At 31.7% G+C, this 21,039-nt stretch overlaps 1 protein-coding gene across 11 annotated transcripts in view; it reads right to left on the reverse strand.

Annotated features, from left to right (window-relative positions):
- Nucleotides 1–21,039, reverse strand: part of SENP7 (SUMO specific peptidase 7) — a 146,644-nt gene that overhangs the window by 9,913 nt on the left and 115,692 nt on the right. For 10 of the 11 annotated variants that reach the window (XM_081302647.1, XM_081302641.1, XM_081302640.1 and 7 more), the window contains 7 exons: nt 17,627–17,773; nt 12,681–12,714; nt 9,558–9,737; nt 8,170–8,429; nt 5,938–6,071; nt 4,434–4,550; nt 2,156–2,278 (listed from right to left, as the gene is read on the reverse strand). In XM_081302647.1, coding sequence (XP_081158773.1) covers nt 2,156–2,278; nt 4,434–4,550; nt 5,938–6,071; nt 8,170–8,429; nt 9,558–9,737; nt 12,681–12,714; nt 17,627–17,773 — 995 coding nt within the window. The remainder of the gene's footprint in view (nt 1–2,155; nt 2,279–4,433; nt 4,551–5,937; nt 6,072–8,169; nt 8,430–9,557; nt 9,738–12,680; nt 12,715–17,626; nt 17,774–21,039) is intronic. The other variant, XM_081302644.1, reaches the window with a different exon arrangement.

A 21,039-nucleotide genomic window follows, 5' to 3' on the forward strand; every position in this document is an offset into this window, starting at 1 on the left:
TTTTTCTTCCTCCTTTTTTTTTTGCACACTTAAATCAAGTTTGGATGTCACAAAAAGGTTTTAGGATTAATATGGGCATAAAGAAGGTGACATGTGACTTCTGACTCTGTGCGTTGGAAGGAATTCTTTTTATGCAGGGAAAAAACTATTAAATGTTTATATACTTATATAACAAGTAATACAGCAAACAGAAATTTTTGCAACATATTCAGATAAACAGTAGATAATTCTAACTAAATAATTAGATAATTCTAACTAAAACACCTGGCATAAATATTTGGAGTATATAGAATCCAGAATGAGCTAAAAAAAAAATATGCAATAGGAATTAGGTACCATGTGAAAGATTAACTACTATACATGAAGTAATCAGTAATCATATGTCTATTGAATTTTCTTATTTAAGAATGACTCCATCATAAAATTATAAAAATTACTTTCAGCTAGCATTTGGACTATTAACTTGTTTTTCATTTGAGAATCTTCAAAACAAGCACCTAATTTATTTAGTTTCCTTATATTATTGTTTGGTAAGCTTCCTGTTGATGCTAATCTTACTTAAGAATATATTAGACATAAAGCAAGGCAAGGAAAATAGGAGAGAATATAAGGGCCACAACATGATCTCTTTTTCTCACTTCTTAATTATGTAGAAAATACTCAATTAAATATTTAAGAGTTCTCTTTGTATTTAGTAATAGGCATTGTTATCTTCTTGTATTTTGAGTCCCTAGTATATTTCAAACACTTAGATATTTAATTGAGTATTTTCTATACAGTTAAACATTGAAAAAAGAGATCAGGGATAGGGTGGAAATAAGAGAGACAAAGTCCTTGACCTCACAGAGACCTTAGGTTGAGAAACAGAAAACAAATAAGAGAGCAACTGACATGATTATAGAGATCATATTGTGAAACAAAAAAGCACCAGAAGAAATTTTAGGCAGTAAATGGAAAAGAACTAAACATATTTTAAAACTGAAACAGGTAGGGTGAACTGAAGTATGGTAAATGAGGTTGTGAAATGAGTTTAAGGAGATGGAAAGAAGCCAAATCTCATAGGATCTCATATACCATGATAATGAGTATATTTACCATTTACTCTGCAGTTTCTTAAGATTAGTAGTTTGAGCCTTTTGTAGTGGATTCATTATTGGCCATTAAAGTTTGTTTCTCTTGCTGATTTGCTATTGTCTTATCTTACACACACACACACACACACACACACACACACACACACACACACCTGATTTATAGGGATTCTTTTTGTGAATATTAATGATTGCTTTGAGATGTGTGTGCTTATGTGTATACACACATTCATACACACTCGTATCAGACCAAGCATTAGTTAGGGGTGGGAATTTGTACAGAAATTTAACCAAAATGCAAACAAATATGGCATTTACTATCATATTCCATCAGTTTAATTAAATAGTTGCAGGTCAGCAAGGATATAATGAGGAAAACAAAAATAATCATTATCTTTTGATTATGTAATATAGGGAACTGGCTACAGAAGTAAAAGAAAGTAAAAAGCAAAAAAGTAAAAGCGGGGGCAGTGGGGGGGGAGCAGTGAGGCAACAAAAGTTAAGTTTTATATTTAGAAACTGCTAAGCCCAGAGGGTACAGGGAAAAGGGAAGCAGCAGTCTCACCAGAAACTGGAGATCTAGTAGATCTGTCCAGTGAGAGTCTAGAGAAGAAATAAAGCCCAAAATCACAGCCCAAGGCAAATAGGATAGAGAGAAAATAGCCTGACTTCTTTATTCCTGGCCCTCTAATTTCTAGAACCCCTATGAAACATGCAATTAGAAATGTAGCCTACAAGAGTTAGCCTCCCTGTCATAGGAAGCAGAATAATATAAGGCTAAAAAGTGATTCTTAATAGTGCGTGTGTGTGTGTGTGTGTATATATATATATTAATCTACTCAGTTTCTTTTTATTTATTTATTTTAATTAGGTGTGTAGGGCAGCAGAATTCATTTGATTCATTGTACATAACTGCAGCATAAATTTTCATTTCTCTGTACACAATGTAGTGTTGCATCATATTTGCAGTCATACATGTACCCAGGGTAAAAATGTCTATCACATTCTACCATCTTTCCTGTCCCCATACCCCTACCCCTCCCCTCCTTCGAGGATTGACTTACGAAAGATCAGGATTATCTTCTGTTAAATTATTTTCCTTTCTTGTCAAGCATTTATAGAAAAAGCTACTAAAAATGTGACTTCGTTCAACAAGTTCATCTGATGCCTTCTCCAATATAAGATACCTGTAAAGTAGCCATCCACAAAATTATTTTTAGATTTTACCTTGTTTTTTCCAACTATTTTCTATGTTCTAGAAATCACTATCAATTATATCCAATTAAATTCAAAGTATAAAAAAGACTCAAAGTGAATTTCTTAGAGATTAAATCTATGATTTGAGCTTTCCATTTGATCTTTAGTTATCAAGACCATTTGACACTGAAATTGCCCAATTTATTCATTCATTTAATTAACAAATATCTATCCAATTTCTAACATGGATCAAACACCACATTTAAAAGAGACACATGAAAAGGGGATATAAAAGTACCTGTCCCCAGAAAACTCAACAGTTCAAAGAAGATAGAAAAACTTATTAGTCAAATAATCATATTAACAAATAAAACTGAAACTATGACACTCCTAAATAAATCTAGAAAACTTTAACAACTAAAATGTGACTACTATCTGAATTCTTAGTCTATTTCTATCCTAAAAAAATTCTTCAAATAATTTTATAATTCAATCTCTTAAGTGACTGAACTCTTCATAATTAGGAAATTCTGCAATTTCTAACAATTTATGCAGGCTGAGTAGCTAGAGTTAGCTACAATACTACAAAGGAAAAACTGTGTAGACAGGAAACTCCAAACAGCTAGAGTGACCACTTGATGTGTGTGAGGAAAATACCCAAGCATGGGAAATAACTACCCAAAATGATCAGAAGAAATGATAGTCAGAATTCACACAGACCAAGAATGGTGCCCATTCCTACTAGTCAGTCAGGAAAACCTCATAATTCACGAGACAATGGGTGGAGTATTCATGAGTGGTGGGAATTAATTTGTTGGTCTCATTTATCAAATCTTAAAAACAAGACACATGAAAGCTATTTTCAATTAATTTAACTGCATCCCAGTACAAAGTTCAACCATATTTATAGGAATTCAAAAATTTCTAGCATTCAAAAAAAAATTACCAGACATGGAAAGAGGCCAAAAAAAAAAAAAAAACTAAAACAAACAAACAAAAACTATGACTCATCATAAAGAGAAAAATTAAGTGATGCTAATATAGAATTAATACAGCTGAAAAGGACATTAAAATAGTTATTAAAACTGTATTCCAAGCTGTGGCACACACCTATAATCCCAGAGGCTTGGGAGGCTGAGACAGGAGAATTTCGAGTTCAGAGGACAGCCTCAGCAATTGTGAGGCCCCTAAGCAACTAAGACCTTTTCTCTAAATAAACTACAAAATATGATTGGGATGTGACAGTGGTCGAGTGCCCGATTTCAATCCGTGGTACAGGGGGAAAAAAAACAAAACCCTGTATTCCAGTGCTAGGGTTATGGCTCAGTGGCAGAGTGCTTGCCTCTCACACGTGAGGCACTGGGTTCGATCTTTAGCAACACATATAAATAAATAAAGTAAAGATATTGGTCCACATATAACTAAAAAAATTTTTTTTAAAATTTTATCCCATATGTTCAAAAAGTGACACGGATGGTATAAAAAAAGACCCAAAGTGAATTTCTAAGAGATTAAATTTATGTTTGTAAATATTAATAATAATGGGAGATTTTGAGCTTTTATGGCTGGAGTAAAAACATTTAGTAAGATGACAAAAATTTTGGTTTGTAAGGGATCTGTGAAATAATTCGGCATTCTCTCAACTTGGGATACAGTACAAAACGAAGGCTAGAAATAAATTTTCTTTGTATGGAAGTTTTAAAAGCTTTCATATATATTCCTTCAGCTTTTCTTAGACAACAAGTTGAAAAACTGGAAGTGATATGGACTTTTTATAAAATGACAGTTAACTTTCATGATGCTTAAAGATACAATAAACAACTGAATAAAGTTGTTTCTTTTCAGTCTCCAAAATGCTTCATAATTATGTAAATATTTCCTTTAACATATAATACAGTGCTCAAAGAAGTACATATCACAAATCAGCATAAAACTAAAACAAAAAAAAAGGCATTAGCTCTTCTTAAGGATATAGTATCTATGGAAATAAAGAAATAAAACTGAGTTAGTAATCCAAAAATTTCCCAAATCTGAAATCTTGACAGGTTACTTTTAACTGGAGTTAAAATAATTTAGATAAAGACATTAATAATACGTTCCATGGTAAAACCTATAAAAAATAAGATTATTTATTATTTTACTTACTTAAGGTAAAAATCAATGATTACATCATTAAGAAATTCTCCTTCTTCTAAACATTCTAGGTCTTCATTAGTTACTCCTAATCCTCCCTTAGTAGGTGGTGGAGGATATACAATCAATCTCAAAAAAAAAAAAAAAAAAAAAAAAAAAGAAAAAGAAAAGAACATTAAAATATATTGGTATTAAAAATTCTAGTACCTAAGAGATTTCCTATATGAAACAAAACTGGGTAGTAGGATCCTATAAAATCTGTAGAGTAAAAAATATTTGACAGGACAAAGGAATTATATTTTCATTCATTTTCACAAGCTACTCATGGTTCTTTCGTTAAATATCACCTTTTCCTTTCAAATTATTTGCATGTGAGCTAGTCTCAACAGAATAACATCTCAATACCAGTCTCAACAATTGTCTAATCAATAGATTTTATCTATCAGTTTCAACACCAAGGATGTTTCTCTTCTGCATAGTTTATAATTTTTAACAACTAATGTAATAAAACAAATTTTCCTATAATCTACTTTCTAATCTTAAATTTTAATCCCCAAGAACAATTCCTTTCCATTCAGAAAACCAGCATTCAAAAATTGTGCTCTCCTCCTGGTGACTAGCAGTTATGCAATAAAGAAATAAGAAGGAAGCTTGGAAGCTTTCAAATTTCTTATGAGAACATAAAGGAAACAAATAATTACATCACAACCAGAAAGTGGCAAAGAACAAATAGCAGCTAAGAGGCATCCTTCTGGCACTCTTCCCTAAAGACCATCTTTGAATCCCAGGTTATATAATCTTGGAATAATAAGGGGAGTACTTGAATACAATACTAATAAACGTATAACATGTAGTTCTTGTACCAGAAAACTTCAAAAGCTAATCAATGTACACTTGGTACCATGACACCTAGATCCAATAAGAAAGTTGAAAAATTTGAATGCTAATCTGATAGTTTGTCTTTTTGGCTACTCTCCTATTCTGTGCTCTCTCAATAGTTTTCAAAAAATAACCAGAGAAAATGAATCACATGAAGATATGAAAATAATCTCAAATGCACACTCTTTTGATTTACTACCATGAGAATACATGTAAAAACTGAAATATAAACAAAGAAGCAGCTTCTAAAAGAGACTTTGTAATAAATTCCAAAGTACCTAAACTGAGATACACTTTAGTAAGCAACTTCACCTTTCCTATATATTCAGATATGGAATACATAATCTTCAAAACCATATATTGCTACTCAATAAACACTTTAATCTTACCAAATAAGACATATGGACTGTCATTTCCATCTTACTGACATTAAACTAAATGAAATGGCCCCTTCTATCATCTAAATAGGTTTAAGGTTCTCATAAATTTCAAAAATAACATTTTTATTGCTAATTACCAGCATAAAAGTAAAACTCAAAATACTTCAAAAGGTAATCAATCTACTTAAAAGCAGCAGTGCAAATGAAAATTACTAATATGCCCACCTATTACAAACAGAATAAGTCATGGTACATACTTCTGCACAGGTCCAGTATGCCTGACTTCCCGCCATTCTTCATCTGGATTTGATGTAATAGAAAGTGAGTAGCAACCACTGCTTTGCTTCTGCAGAAAGGTGTATGTAGGCTTAGCTGCATCTGTATTTGAGGGCTGAAAGAAAATGACAAGGTAAAGTTTCCTTATCAATACATAAATAAAAACAAAATAACTTCAAAAAGAACAAAGGTAAAACCTAAATTTGTAACTGAAACTATGACTAAAATCCACATCAATGAACTATATACTAAAATTTCTTTTAAAGATATAACCAAACCAAAAAAAAACAATGCTTGTGATCAAAAGATAGTGTATACTGTAAACTTAAGTGTTTAAGATATGGGGCTCTAAAATTAAAGAAGAATTTTACAACTGAAGCTCAAGATAATCCAAACATATGATAAATAACAAAAAAAGATTTAAAATTTTTTAAAAAAATTTTTTTAGTTGTAGATGAACACAATACCTTTATCTTTTTATGTGGTGCTGAAGATCAAACCCAGAGCCTCACGCTAGGCAAGTACTCTATCACTAAGCCACAACCCCTGCCCCCCAAAATTTAAAAGAGGTTGAGTTTATAATATATCATAAATTGATATCCATAATTGGAAAACAAAAATTTGATTACATAATATAAGAAGCAAAATTTTCTAACATAATCTAGAAGGATGGCAAAGTCTTAAGCATCTTCTTAAATTAATGTGGCTTTCTAAAGGCCTTCTGAATAAAAGATGAGCCTCAGACCATATCCATGTATGTGTTTGGTGGGCATGTGCACATCTGTGTATGTATAGCTACTTAACAAAAACTTTTCTTTCTAGAAGTATTTTGCAGATATATAAGATACATGTAAATAATCAACCTCCTATAAAAATAAAAATAGTATTTTTAATTTCCTATTATTTCAAGTTCATTTTAGACTTACAGACATTTCCAAAAATAAATAAATAAATGAAATACAGATGCAGCTAAGGTTCACCTAAAATCTTTTTTTTTTAATATTTTTTTCAGTTGTAGATGGACATAATACTTTTATTTATTTGTCTGTTTGTTTGTTTATGTTTGTTTGTTTGTATGTATGTGGTGCTGAGGATTAAAACCAGTGCCTCACACATGTGAAGCAAGCACTCTGCCACTAACCACAATCCCAGCCCAGATTCACCTAATCTTAACATCGCATACAACCACAGTATAATTATCAAAAGCAAGAAATTGGGGCTGGGGCTGTGGCTTAGCAGTAGAGTGATCACCTAGCACAGGTGAGGCCCTGGGTTCAATTCCCAGCACCACATAAAAATAAATAAAGATATTGTGTCCTACTACAACTTGAAAATATATATTTTTTTAAAAATCAAGAAATTATCACTGATAAAATAATATTAACTAGATTACTAGACTTTACTCTGACTTCACTAGTTTTTCCCTTAATATCATTTTTCTATTTAGGATCCTACGATTCCTTAGACTTTTCTTGTCTTTCATGATCTTAATACTTCAGAAGAGTACTGCTCAGTTATTTTATGATTGGGTTTGTCTGGGTTTTTTTCATGATTTAGATTAGGGTGAGGCATTGCTGAATAGAGCACCACACAAGAAGTTATGTACTCTTCTTAGTGTATTATATCAGAGGGTACATTATACCAATATCTTATTGATGGTGATGTTAATTTTGCTCACTTGGTTAAGGTGAGGTCTGCCAGGTTTCTGCACTGCAAATTTACTAGGTTCCTTTTTGTAATTAATAATATTTTAGGCAAGAGACTTTTATATTCACATATCCTATTTCTCCTTAAATTTTCACCCATCAAATTTAGCATCCATCAGTAGACCTTGCCTGCAACAATCAAAAATATAGTGTTTTAGTGGTGGTTTTATATTTTCCTATTGCTTTTCCATTTATTAACTAGATACTTTTCTAAGAAAAAAGCACCCCTACACACCATTTATTATTTAATTTTTATTCATTCATCAACTGTTATCTATTTATATCAGTATATATTTAAACATATTTATATTACTCTTTGGTGATAAATCCATGCTATCATTATTGATTCTGTGAAATAAACTTTCCAACTTTAGTATTAGAATACTTTCAGATTGATTCCTGTGCCCTTTTGACAAAATATTGTGTTTTGAAATCAGCCTAATATTGGTGAAAGAATTTTTACCTCTTTACTTACCCACTGTCAATCATATTAATTGTAATGCTAACCTGAGATATTGATTTCATCTTCATTTCTTCAGTAGTGGCAGGGAAAGAACAAGTTGAAGCACAATAATAATGAATAAAAGAACTTTCTTTTGAAGTGAGGTTCTGAAACAGCGGAAATGCCTGAACCCAAGACAATGGATAAGAAAGTTCTAATTCTCCATGGGTGGTACTTATTTCCATCATAATATCTTTCAATTTCAATTCTTCTCTTTGTGAAATGGGATTGTTTAGCTCAAGGAAAATGAATTCATTAGATTTTGCTACAAAAAAAAAAGAAATAAATTTTTACCACAAGTATTATTTTTCAAGGGAATTATAATTAAGATAATTTAATTATGAAAAATAGAAAGTTTGATATAAAACCCAACAAAGTATTTTGTATGTTAATGATAAATGATGCAAATTAAAATCTGAAAATACACCATCAGTAATCTAGAACCAAAATTCACAATTTTTGAACTCCTGTTCTACCACATTAGAATGGAAATTCTGCAATGGTTTTGACTGCTGTATCTTCAGTGCCTACCATTTACTAAGTGCTAGTAAACATTTATCAATGAATGATAATTAAATAATTACTTATTTTTCTCTAGCCTTCCATAGATCAAATCTAACAATTAACAAAGTATTATAATTAAACACTTCCTTTATTTTCTTTCCTCAATCATTTTAACAACGGTCTCCAAATCACTGCCTTCCTCCACAATGATTATAAATGGGTCTTTACATTTATCTCAACTTCTTGCTATTTAATTAATTTTCCCATTGGAAGTAATTAGAACAGGGAAATAACAGATTTTAAAGGTATAAAATTGAGCTCACTATTTGACATCTTTAATGTGCAACAAAGCAGAGGGAGGAAGGTAAAGAGATAAAAAGATATAAGAAAAGACTAACTTGAGGTACCTAATTTTAAACCAAACTCTGTTAGGAGTTAGAAACTAAACAAAGTTGAAAAATATCTCAAGACGCACATTATATAGATATGTGTTATTGATGCCTACAGAAAACCATTCAATCCAATCTTAGAAGCATGGCATATAAGCAAGCTGAATTTTATTTTTCAGAAACTAAAGAAAATACCAAAAGTAAAGGAATCTATATTTTGTTTAGTCTTGCCACTAATTAACTGTCGTAATTTATTATGAAACAGTAGCAAGAAACTCACAAAAAAGGTAGCCAAGGGAAACAACTAGAAGATATTTCTTTTAAATCATGTTAATAAGTAGAATAATTTATCTTATATAACATTAGGGGATAAGATTATTTAATTCAATAAGATTAATTTCAGTTCAATGAAATAATTGGTCTATTAAATTATTTAAAAAGAAAATTATTTATAGGACTTTTCAGGTTATCCTGAAATTTTAAAGTTATTTTATACTCACATTGTTGGCTAAATACAGAGTGTTCTAATTGGGCCTGAATCTCTTGAAGGTAATTTGAAGAGACCCAGAGGAAAAGGATAGCATGACTCCTTTTACTGTGATCATCACCCTTATTCTTCCATAATCCAAACCTCTTTAAATGCGTGGTATCCACTAACAACGAAACCTCATTCAGGGACACTGAAACAAAGAAAAGACAAAAACCTAAAAGTCAACCTATTAGGAATACAGGATTTATGCACTATGTGACACTTCCTAATACATTTTTTTGAAAGAACTACATGCCAAGTTTTTCAGAAACATAGTTCCAGTACACTGCATTAAACTTCGCTGAAATACCTGAAGCAGTATTAGTAGAGTAAAAATATCACATTAAAAATTAGGAAGAATTACTAAATGATAATTAAATACAGAGGTTAGTCTCACACAATATGATTTCAGTTATATCCAAAAAAGAAAAATTTGAGGCTAAATTTCTGCAGCATAAAAATTTTATGCAAAGAGAGTTCTCGATACGAATTCTAATATCTTTAGAGAAAAAAGTCTACTGCAGAAAACTAAGTATGCATAACTTAAAAAATTCTCAGTTTCTATCTTTCTTATCTTGGTCAATACTATAATCAAAGACCAATTTCTGCCCATATTTCTTTTCTTAAAATATCTGCATTTCACCACATAGACAAGCTAGATTATCAGGAGGTTTTGAATGGTGGAATATATTTCTTTTAAAGTTCTTCCAGATTTTACTTTTCAAAACTTTTAAGGAATAACTCTAAATTATTAGGTTTTCTTTCTCTTAACTAAAAAAAATCTCCTCTGGAATTTCTTTTTTTAACTCAAATAACCATGGAAAACTGGTTTAAAGAAGTCCTGAAGGTCATCTAGTCCAACTTTAAGAAAGCAAGCAGCTAAACCAGGAAAACAACTATCATTTAAATATAAAATTAAGATGAGTGCCTATCTGAAATAGTATTCCCTATTAGGACTCCCCTCTGCCTTATTTCATGACACCTTGCTACTCAGAGTGTGGTCTTCAGCCTGTAACACTGCCATCTCCTGGAAGTTTGTTAGAAATATTGGATATTAGATCCCACTCCAGATCTCAGTTTAATAGCTTTGCATCAGGTATTTAATTATGAACATTAAAGTTTAAAAATAATTTTATAAGATTCAAATACTTGATTAACCAGTCATATTTATGTTCCTAAGTCCACCATTCAATTCTTCATATCGTAACTCCCCATTATGAAAATAAAGTACTAGCAATGACAAACATTTGATTTAAAGAAGGGAGAGAACCCTCAAAAACACTGCTCTTCATTTCTTCCTCGAATAGCCCACAATGCTACACCCACTTTTCCAGTCCTTCTAAGTAACGGAATCCTAACTTTATTAAGGGAAGCAAGATGCTCACCTTTGAATGACCTAATTCCTAGTTTTCTTTACAATACGTGTATGACCATAAAATTAAGTCAGCTAGTAAAATTAAGCAGAAGGGTGGCGTATTCTTCCAAGTAGGTTCCTTAGAAGGGAAACAGTATGTGTTCTTATAATCATTTTCCCCTTTCACCTGACTTCTGCCTGAAACACTAACATGATGGTGGAGTATGAACAGTAATACTGGCCATAAGACAAACATGGGGATGAGAATAGAAAAATAAGACTCTAGGCCACTGAGCACCATGGAAACACAATGCCAGTGCAGCCTACCTCTAGATTTCTTCGTGTCAAGGAAAATTAAACTACTTTCTCTAAGCCACTGTTACTTGCAGCCAAATAGAATTAATAGCAAATATAAATATGGATAAATTTTTCCCTCAAATCATGAAAGAAAGGAAACATTTAGACGCCTAGGTTCCCATCAAAAAGACTGCTTTATATGCAAGTCTTGTTTTAAAAAACAAAAATTGGATATGGGAAAATAGCCACAGGCAGCATTTTAGAAAAAAGACTAATATTTTCCTCTTCCTTTATAAAGTTGAAAGACTTATTGTCATTGAAAGCAATATTTTTCCACAATTAGTAAATAAAATTGTACTTTAAGCACCATATGGAACTCTATTATGTGTAACTATAATACACTAATAAAACCATTTTTAAAACATTATGGGACAGAAAAATATAAAATAACAATATTTGAAACAAAGTGTAAATATGAACTATGAAAATCTAAAATATCACTTTTTGATACTTGTATCATAAAACTTGGGAAGTAGCTCTCTTCACTACCTAGGTCTTTATAGATTGTAGCACTACTACCTTTTCTAAAAGTTACATGTCTTTATTTCTTCTGAACAGTAAATACTATATTATTGCTAATAATTTATTAGCATTTCTTAATAAGGATTATAAATGTATTATTTTGTGCCTTATATATTACTACTTAAGTGATAATATAATTATTAGATTCATATCACAACATAAGTTTTAGATTCTGAACATGGGGTATCTGAAGAATTCAACTAAGGTTATTTTGATCACATCTTCAATCTCAAACAGAAGCTTCTTCTTTAGTTCATATCTGAAGTGCTAGTGCTACTTGTGTGTGGATTTTTCTTCCTTGTTCTTATCATTCTTTCTCTAAAGAAAGAATTGTTTATTCTTGTCATTATCTTTTCTAAAAGATTTTCAATTGGGGAGTGAATGAGAAAACAGTTTGAATCTCTTTAAGTTGCAGGTACATTTTTCCACCCTACTCTGCTTTACTCACACAAGAAATGGTATAAAAATCTCTTAGCATCTATGCAAAAACAATACATGTCTATGTGCTTCCTTCCCTGTAGTTCCTATTTTTATTCATTCTTGTGAATCCAAAAATAGTCTTGCTATTTGCCAAAATTTTATTTCCGCTAATACTAAGAAGTCACCATGAGTACTTTAATATTGTTTTGATTTATAGTCATTAAAACAATAATCACTATTTTCAGTGTGTAAAACATTTTAATTCTCTTGTGGAGCTGCTAAAAAATGTTAAAGTATAACATTATTAAACTACCTTAGTTTTATTTACATTCTATACTGAAAAAATCATGAAAAACTGTTTGAAAAAGGATTTCAGAATTTTTGCTAACCAAAATTTTATGCTCAAAATTACAGTGAAAAGGAAAGAGAATGATAGCTTACCTTGAAATGGGATTTTAATATACTTTGTTGTGAACTAAAGAAAAATAAAAGCAAAAAATGAGTTACTACCCAAAATGTGTTAAGTTTAAAAAAATTTTAATACCACAATTACACATTCAAAGTTTACATGAAAAATGCTCAAGCCCATCTATCAGTAAACCAAGAAAATGCTTCACTCTAGAGACTTAGTTTTAGGGATGTTTAAGAACCTTGTGCAAATAATTTAATTCTCAATATGCTCATTTATAAAAACTGTTAAGACTTTAATAAATATATGTTTCGAAGTTGTCCTCTAAAAATTTAAGGAAGACATAAAACAAAGTCCAGAATAAACTACCAAGAGACCATACAAGGTAGCTGATTCAGAAGCTGATGATGATTCTCTTAGGGATGAAATTATAGCAATCAAACTCATAAGAGACTTGTGAACAAACCAAAGTGCCAATGTACTATATTATTTGTAATGAGATATTAAAACTAACAAAAGCATTAACATGTACCACCTGCAATGAACATTTTGTTCTGTAGAAGAACAAAAGACTGCTTTTACCACATGAAAACAACTGGAAAAAACAGTTGTTTAGTATCGAATGGCTACAAAAATCTAAAAAATCCAACTTGTGATGCACTTGTCAATATGACAACATAAATTAAGTACAAAAGACAGAATACTTTCTCCCTTGGATAGTCTTTAGGTGAGCACTGCCAATTCTTTTATCCCTAGCATTTTCACCTTTCTGTTACATGTTACAAATTCCCTTCTGACTGAAGTTCTTGTTCTTTCTGCTCCTTCTTTCCCAAGAAACTTATTTTTTCTAGGTATCTTTTATATATATCTAATGATCCTAAATGTTGCTTTTATAAGCTAATACTATATTATTCCTTAATAATTTATTCCCATTTCCTAATAAGGATTATGGGTGTATTATTTTGTGTATTATATATTCCTACTACTTAAGTGATAATATTATTAGATTCATTATCACAACATAAGTTTTAGATTCTGAACATGGGGTATCTGAAGAATTCAACTAAGGTTATTTTGATCATATCTTCAATCTCAAACAGAAGCTTCTTCTTTAGTTCATATCCGAAGTGCTACTTGTGTGTAGATTTTTCTTCCTTGTTATTATCATTCTTTCTCCAAAGAAAGAATTTTTTAAATATTTTCTTGTCATTATCTATTTAAAAGATTTTCAGTTGGGGAGTGAATGAGAAAACAATTTGAATCTCTTTAAGTTGCAGGTACATTTTTCCCACTCTACTTTGCTTTACTCACACAAGAAATGGTATAAAAATCTCTTAGCATCTATACAAAAACAATACATGTTTATGTGCTTCCTTCCCTGTAGTTCCTATTTTCATTCAAGTTCCTATTTTCTCAAGGCCAAATCTTACAAATGTACTATCTAAAACAAAAGACATTTGTGTTTTGAAGTTTGGCTTTTTCCATTAATATCAAAGGAATGTGCCTGCTTATTTATTCTTTGGTTAAGTTTCTCTTTTGATCAATATGTATATAAAACTGTTGATCATATCAGGGTTAGTCTGTAAGCACAAGACAGAAAGTCAAGATGATCTTGGTATTTGAATTTTATGTAAGTTAGCAAACAATGTTCATTGAAACCACAGGTTTGACTCCATTTATTTTTTCAATTTAAAAATTATTTCATATTGCATTTTCACAAATATAAAAGACATCTAATATAGGGTAAGTCAGCCATTGAAGCAAAATAACGCAACAGGACATACTAGTTTAAAGCTGAGTTTGGAGTTCAAATCCTGTCTGTATTGTCTCCACCATTAACATAAATAATAACTACGTAAACAGGCAACATATTGAAACTCTCTCAGCTTTAGCATGACCCTTAAGCCAGGGGAGTCTCTATCATTAGACACTAGCATCTGATTAACAATGAGTTGTCTAATTTAATACAAACAAATACATCTTATTATTCTCTTACTTTCACATAATTGCTACATATATTTACCCTTTGCAAATCATTCTGATATGTCTCACTGGGTCTTTAATCTCATAAAAATATTCCTAGTAAAAGTAACTAACTAGTTCTAAAAATTGAATATGAGTTGCTTGCTTTTCAGTTATATACCTGTTATTACAAAATACTGCAACGGTATGATCCTTACTACACTTTCTCTCTCCCCCTCTTTCCATATCATCAAGAACTCTTGTCCTATCAAGCCAGTCTACTTGGCAAGTATCTGACAATGATCTATATCTCTGAATGACAACTATGGCTAATGTTATTTCTCCCAGAGATAAAACCCCATTTATAGCAAAATAATTAATCCCCAGTCAAGAAAGTGAAAAAAGTGTTTTTGTGACATTAAGGTAAATCCAGTTTGCTGAAGTTACTAAATTGGCTTAAACTCTAAAATAAAGATGAGCCTAAGAGTTATTTCATAATTTCTTATGACATCTAGAACCAGTCTCTGAACATAATTTATACCTAATAAACACTTTCCTATCATAAAAAAGATAAGATTTAAAGAAATAAAAGGTTTTCAATTATTGCAACATTTTTTACACTTAAAAAAAAAAAAAACCTAACTCAACCACCCAACTAGAGGAAAATGGCTTTAATGTGTATAATTTTCCACCATTGATATTTTTCTAATTCAGCTAAAGCGTAAGTCTCATGAGACTGAAAACACTATCTCCAGTATCTATAGCAAAGTCTAACATACAGCAGGTACTCAGTGAATGTTTAGAAATTAAATAAATTTAATTTCTAAATACCCACCAAAAATACAAAATAAGTTCTTTAATTCTGTTACAGAGAATCATGAACTGTGTCTGAAAGAAAATATGTAAAATGTCTTTTGAAAAACCTAAAATTTTTAAGACTTTTACTCTTTGCTCTTTTTGGTTATTCAATATACTTTTTAATTTTTAAAACTGCTTTCACTTTCTACATTATAACTGAATTTTTGCAGAATTCCTTTTAGTCATTATTCACACACATATATTTACTTTGATTTACTAATCTACCTTCCTATAATTACACACTCAAATTTTAATTTTAAAAAATGTTCCAACAAATATAAGACAAATTTTTAAGACCTACATTATTGCAGTCCCCTATGTAAAATAAAACATTGGAACAACAGAAATGACCAACAAATCGGAAGAAATTAAACTAATTTAATAAAATTGTGGTAAGTTACAAAATAGCATGTATTTTAAAGTATCTATGAATATATAGATATGGAATGATATACACTAAAAAACTGGCAGTTGTCTCTGGATAAGCAAGAAGATAAATTATTTTTATACTGTTCGTTTACTCATTTGTAGTTTTTTTAAATTTAATTTTGGTTTTTGCTCATAAAAAGTCCATCTGTGTAATTTCATAATTAATACACTAATTAATGAAAATTTCATTAATGAATACACTGGATTTTTCTCCCTTGAATAAACAATTATTGTCATATATTTAGGTTATCCAGTTTGTTTCCCATTACAAAGAGCTCTACAGAAATAACTGTTAAAATCTGAATTTATAATTAAAAAAAGCAAAGCAGGGGAGAAAATCCTGAAAAATGAACAAAATTCTTTTTAAAAAAATTATAAAATCACCTCAGGCATACCAAAATCATTAGTATTTGTAAAACAGTGGCCAGGAAATATTAATTTTAAACCAAATATTTCTTAAGCTTTCAAAAGATGTACATATGAGATGCTACAAGTACATAGTAAAAAGAAAAGTTAATCAGCTGAGAAGAGAGGATCAGGGAGTTTCCTGGAAGAGGTAGTATTTCAGATAAGCCTTAAAAGATGATTAGGATTTTAACAGGCACAAATAGTAAGAAAATAAATCTGACTGAAATCTAGTCTGTCATTCATATATAGTCTGTGAAAAGAAATGTCTTTTTAGTGAGAAAACAGATTATAATCAATTCCTGGACATCCTTAAATAACAAGATTAGGAATTTGGAGAAATCTGTTTATAACAGTTTAAACCAAAAAAAAAATTAGATTTCTTCTTTCTGCTCCAAACTATAACCTGAAAAAATTTTACTTTACTTACAAATAACTTTTAGAGCCCAAAGAATATCAACTACTACATGTGATTTTTTTAATACATGATTTTCATTAGAATAGCTGTAACTGAAAGAAAAACCCAAATAAACTCTCCATGTTTAATTGCTTTTAATAGGCTTTAAAAATCAATAATTTTGGAGGTCACACAGCTGCATGATGTCTCCCACTTGCTCAGCTATTCAGAAGACACCTCTGACTAAAGCCATTTAACAGGTTAAAATGCCTTTTGCCATCTCCTGGTTTTGCCAAAATTACCTATTCCTGGGAAAAGAACTAAGACACAAATCATAAAACTTACTAATCAGTAACTTTTCTCTGGAATTACAAAACCCAGAATATATGAGGGTCTCTAGATAACACCAGAGTATGGACCAAGAATTTACTAATCTTGTCCTTTAATTAGAGTGAAATAATATCTAATGAATTATAGGGATTGACCTAGGAAATGATAGTTGATTGTTATCGTAAGGATATTCTGGCAGAAAAGAAAAAAATCAATCCTGATAATGAAGGACTGCTCAGCACATAGTCTTCCTACTAATTGGCCCCTTGGCTCCTCCTGCCCCCACCATAAAGATCTTTGTGCCCCTAAAAATTGCCTAAGATTTGTGAGTGAGAGCCTCCCATCTTTGGTTTGCTGACTTTCCAAATAAATCTTTTTCTTCGCCCCAACAGTTCTCCTTTGAATCAGTGGCAAGTAAAAAAGGAGAATTTTAGGAAAGGGAATTAAAAAAACATTTCAAAGTCTGATGACTTTCAACATATCCCAAGTGCCCCATATAAAATTAATCTCAATTCTGTTTTTATTTGTACAAACATACAAATCTGAAAATGCCTTGTCCAAAATCCAAAAAGAAAAAAATAAAGAAAAAATACTTACTGTAATACAACCTTTAGAAGTTCCTTTTATTTTACCAATATACACAGAAGTAAATATAAAATCCAGTTTTAGATCTGTCTCATTATTAGGAATAACACAGGAAATGTTTTCCATGACTGGATTATATGGGCATAATTCAGATGATTCCTAATGAATAATAAATAATGAAATGCATACAATATAAGTATTATATAAATGCTAAAAATAATCAAAGTCAATTTTTTAAAGTTATTACTAATGAATTTGTGAAGAATTTTACATTTTTTTTTAAAATGTTTTAATTGGAGGTGGACACAATACCTTTATTTTTACTTATTTAATTTTATGTAGTGTTGAGGATGTAACCCAGTACCTCAACAATGCTAGGTGAGCACTATACCACTGAGCCACAACATCAGCCCCTTACATTGTTCTTATAATGTGAAGAAATAGTTCCACAATTTTTTTTCTGAAGAGGCATATGGTTTGCCTTGAGAAAATTAAAGTCAAATCCAAAATTAATTCCATAGGCCTAACCACCAGAAATATATCCTTATCTGCATCAAAGCTATGGCTTCCCATTCTGTATTCCCTGACTGGCTTTATACATTTTTAACTCAACAGATAAATTTAGATTCATGTAGTACTTTAATTTAAATGAGTTTTAAATATGTCTTTTAAACTCTACAACCATCTTACAGGTAGATTTTCTTTTTCCCATTTCTTAAAGTTAGTAGATGTTTGGATTGGTTAAGTAACTTGCCTAAGGTTATAAGCAAGTCAGTGACAATCAAGTTTCTGTCTCTAGGACAAGTACCAAAGCACACAAAATTGCTTCCATTAACCAAGACAGTACTCTTGCTACCACACTTTTGTGAGAAGGGACCAGGGGAACACTGGAGATTGAACACAGGGTGCTCTACCACCGAGCTACACATACAACCCCTTTCATTGTATTTTGAAGCAGGGTTTGGCGAAAATGCCCAAGTTGGGCTTGAACTTCTGATCTTCTGCCTCAGCCTCCAAGTCCATGGGATTACAGATGTGCACCATTGCACCCAGTTGCTATTACTCTTTTAATGAGCAATGAAAGAATGTAAGCACTCAAGAACCATCTGTTACATCAAATCTATTATGATTTATTATAGATTCTGGTTAAAAACAGCCAACCAGAAATGGTTCATAGTTACCAAAAGCCTCAAAACTCATATCATCTACTCTTAAGTAACTGCTTTTAAATGATATACAACCAGATTATGTCAAAATGAATGACATTATTACATATAACTATAATGAACCAATAAATATAAAAATAATAATATACAACTAGATAATATCAGTAACTATGCCCCACAATCTCTTCTGAATTTTACAACTTTCAGATGACTTTTCAACTCCACATATATCCAGCCTCTGCAACATCATAAATGACCTGATAAATTATCACCACAGCAATTATTATGTATATGTACTCACTCCCCTTATAACAAATGTGATTAATCCTCATCTACAACATACATAGTGTTCATTAACCCAGCTCACAATGCTTTGTCATTTTCTTCTTTTATTGCTATGTTTTATTCCCTGAATAAAAAGGAGAATCAGATCAACCGCAAGTGACTTCAATCAGGCAGAACAATAACTATGACTTTATTTTAGTGATAAAATGAAAAGCTAGCCTGGCACAGTGGTGCATGCCTGTAGTCTCAGCAGCTTGGGAGGCTGAATCAGGCAGATCAAAAATTCAATGCCAGCCTCAGCAAAAGTGAAGCTTTAAGCAACTTATTGAGGCCCTGTCTGTAAATAAAATACAAAACAGCTGGAATGTGGCTCAGTGGTTGAGTGTCCCTGAGTTCAAACCCCCCCCCCACCACCACCACCAAACAACCCCCAAAAAAGGGTGGGGAGGGAGAGAGAAGCTGATTCAAAAATAATTTAATGTGGCTTGTGCTTTGTAAAGAGTGTCTCCAAAAATAACCAGAAACAAGGCAGGGCACAGAGATATGGCAATTGCCTTATATCTACTGATTGGTACCTACAGAATTTACTGCTTGGTTATAACCATGAATTCTGTAAATTCTGTGAGAGGTTTTTTTTTGTTATACGATCATTTCATACTGTATTGATAATTTATATACTGCCAACGCAACCATAATTTATCTACAAGTTTAAACTCACTAGTAATGACATTTTGCAGTGGGAGGGGGGCAGTTACCAGGGATTGAACCTAGGGACACTTAAGCACTAAATCACCTCCCCAGGTCTTTTTTTTTTTTTTTTTTTTTTTTGGAGACAGGGTCTCACTAAGTTGCTAAGGCTGGATTTTGAACTTGAGATCCTCCCCCACTTGTCGGGAGCTGCCAGGAAGGAGCTGAGCGGGGCCCCTAACTTTGAGTGATGGAAATGTGGAGACTGGCTTCCCTGACCAGGAAGCAGGTGGATTCCCATCTCCACTCAGCAGGGGAGCAAAGCTTTGGGAGTAGGCCTTACCCAATAGGAGTGGGCTGGCCCTTGTAACATTACCCTTTTTGTCTTATATGGATGGAATGTTCTTTCAAACAGTCTCTCCTAATAAAATCAGGGTTCCAGGAGCACTCCCTCTCTTTCTTGCCTGCCTTGTCCCCTTTGTGGGAGATGAGTCAGAGGAGCCTTCATAGAACCCAAAGAAAAAGGTATTTTCTCTGTCTCTGTGTGATTATTTCATGCCAGCCCAGTTCACCTAGAGTGACCCTGACTGATTTATCTGTGTGTCATAACAAATGGCGGCCAAACAGGGACTCCAGCATGAACTTTAGAAATTTAGTGGGTTTGGATCTTTCCAGAAGCTAAGCGTGCTTAGGATTTCAGAATATTGTGGGTTGAATTGTCAAAAGTATGGGAATTAGAATAAAAATTTGTGATGTTAAACTCATATAACATCTGGGAATTTTTGGTCTTTAGAAAGAGGAAAAAAAATATTTTTTGCAATTCTAGGGACCCTAATTAGATATAGAGAATAAAAAATTAGAAAGCTGGAGGTCCCACTGAGATTAGTAAGGTGACTGATGAACTATGGTGATTGATGAACTATGTCGTTAGGTTCAGTCCTCTCCCATTTGGATTCTTTTTTGTGGAATTTTTGTATTTTGAAATATTAGGTAAAGATTTGGGGGGTTTATATGCTAGGAATCAATGTCTGCAGAATGAGAGGAAAATAGAAAGTTTTTTTGTGGTGGAACTTGGTACGGGGTATTTTATACTTCTAGAGAGGCAAATTTTGTTTTTCTGCTGTTTTTTAAACGTACTCAAACAATTTATATTACGCCTCTTCACTACATTCTTGTCTAGCAGGGATCAGAAGTAGCTGTAATTCAGCTGCTGCTTTGGGACAGATACAAGGCTTTGACAGCTGTTCTCTATGGGACTCTAACTAGACGCACTGCCTGCAATATTCT

Source organism: Spermophilus citellus, assembly GCF_964194105.1.
Source record: "Spermophilus citellus genome assembly, chromosome: 7".
Classification (NCBI taxonomy): Eukaryota; Metazoa; Chordata; class Mammalia; order Rodentia; family Sciuridae; genus Spermophilus; species Spermophilus citellus.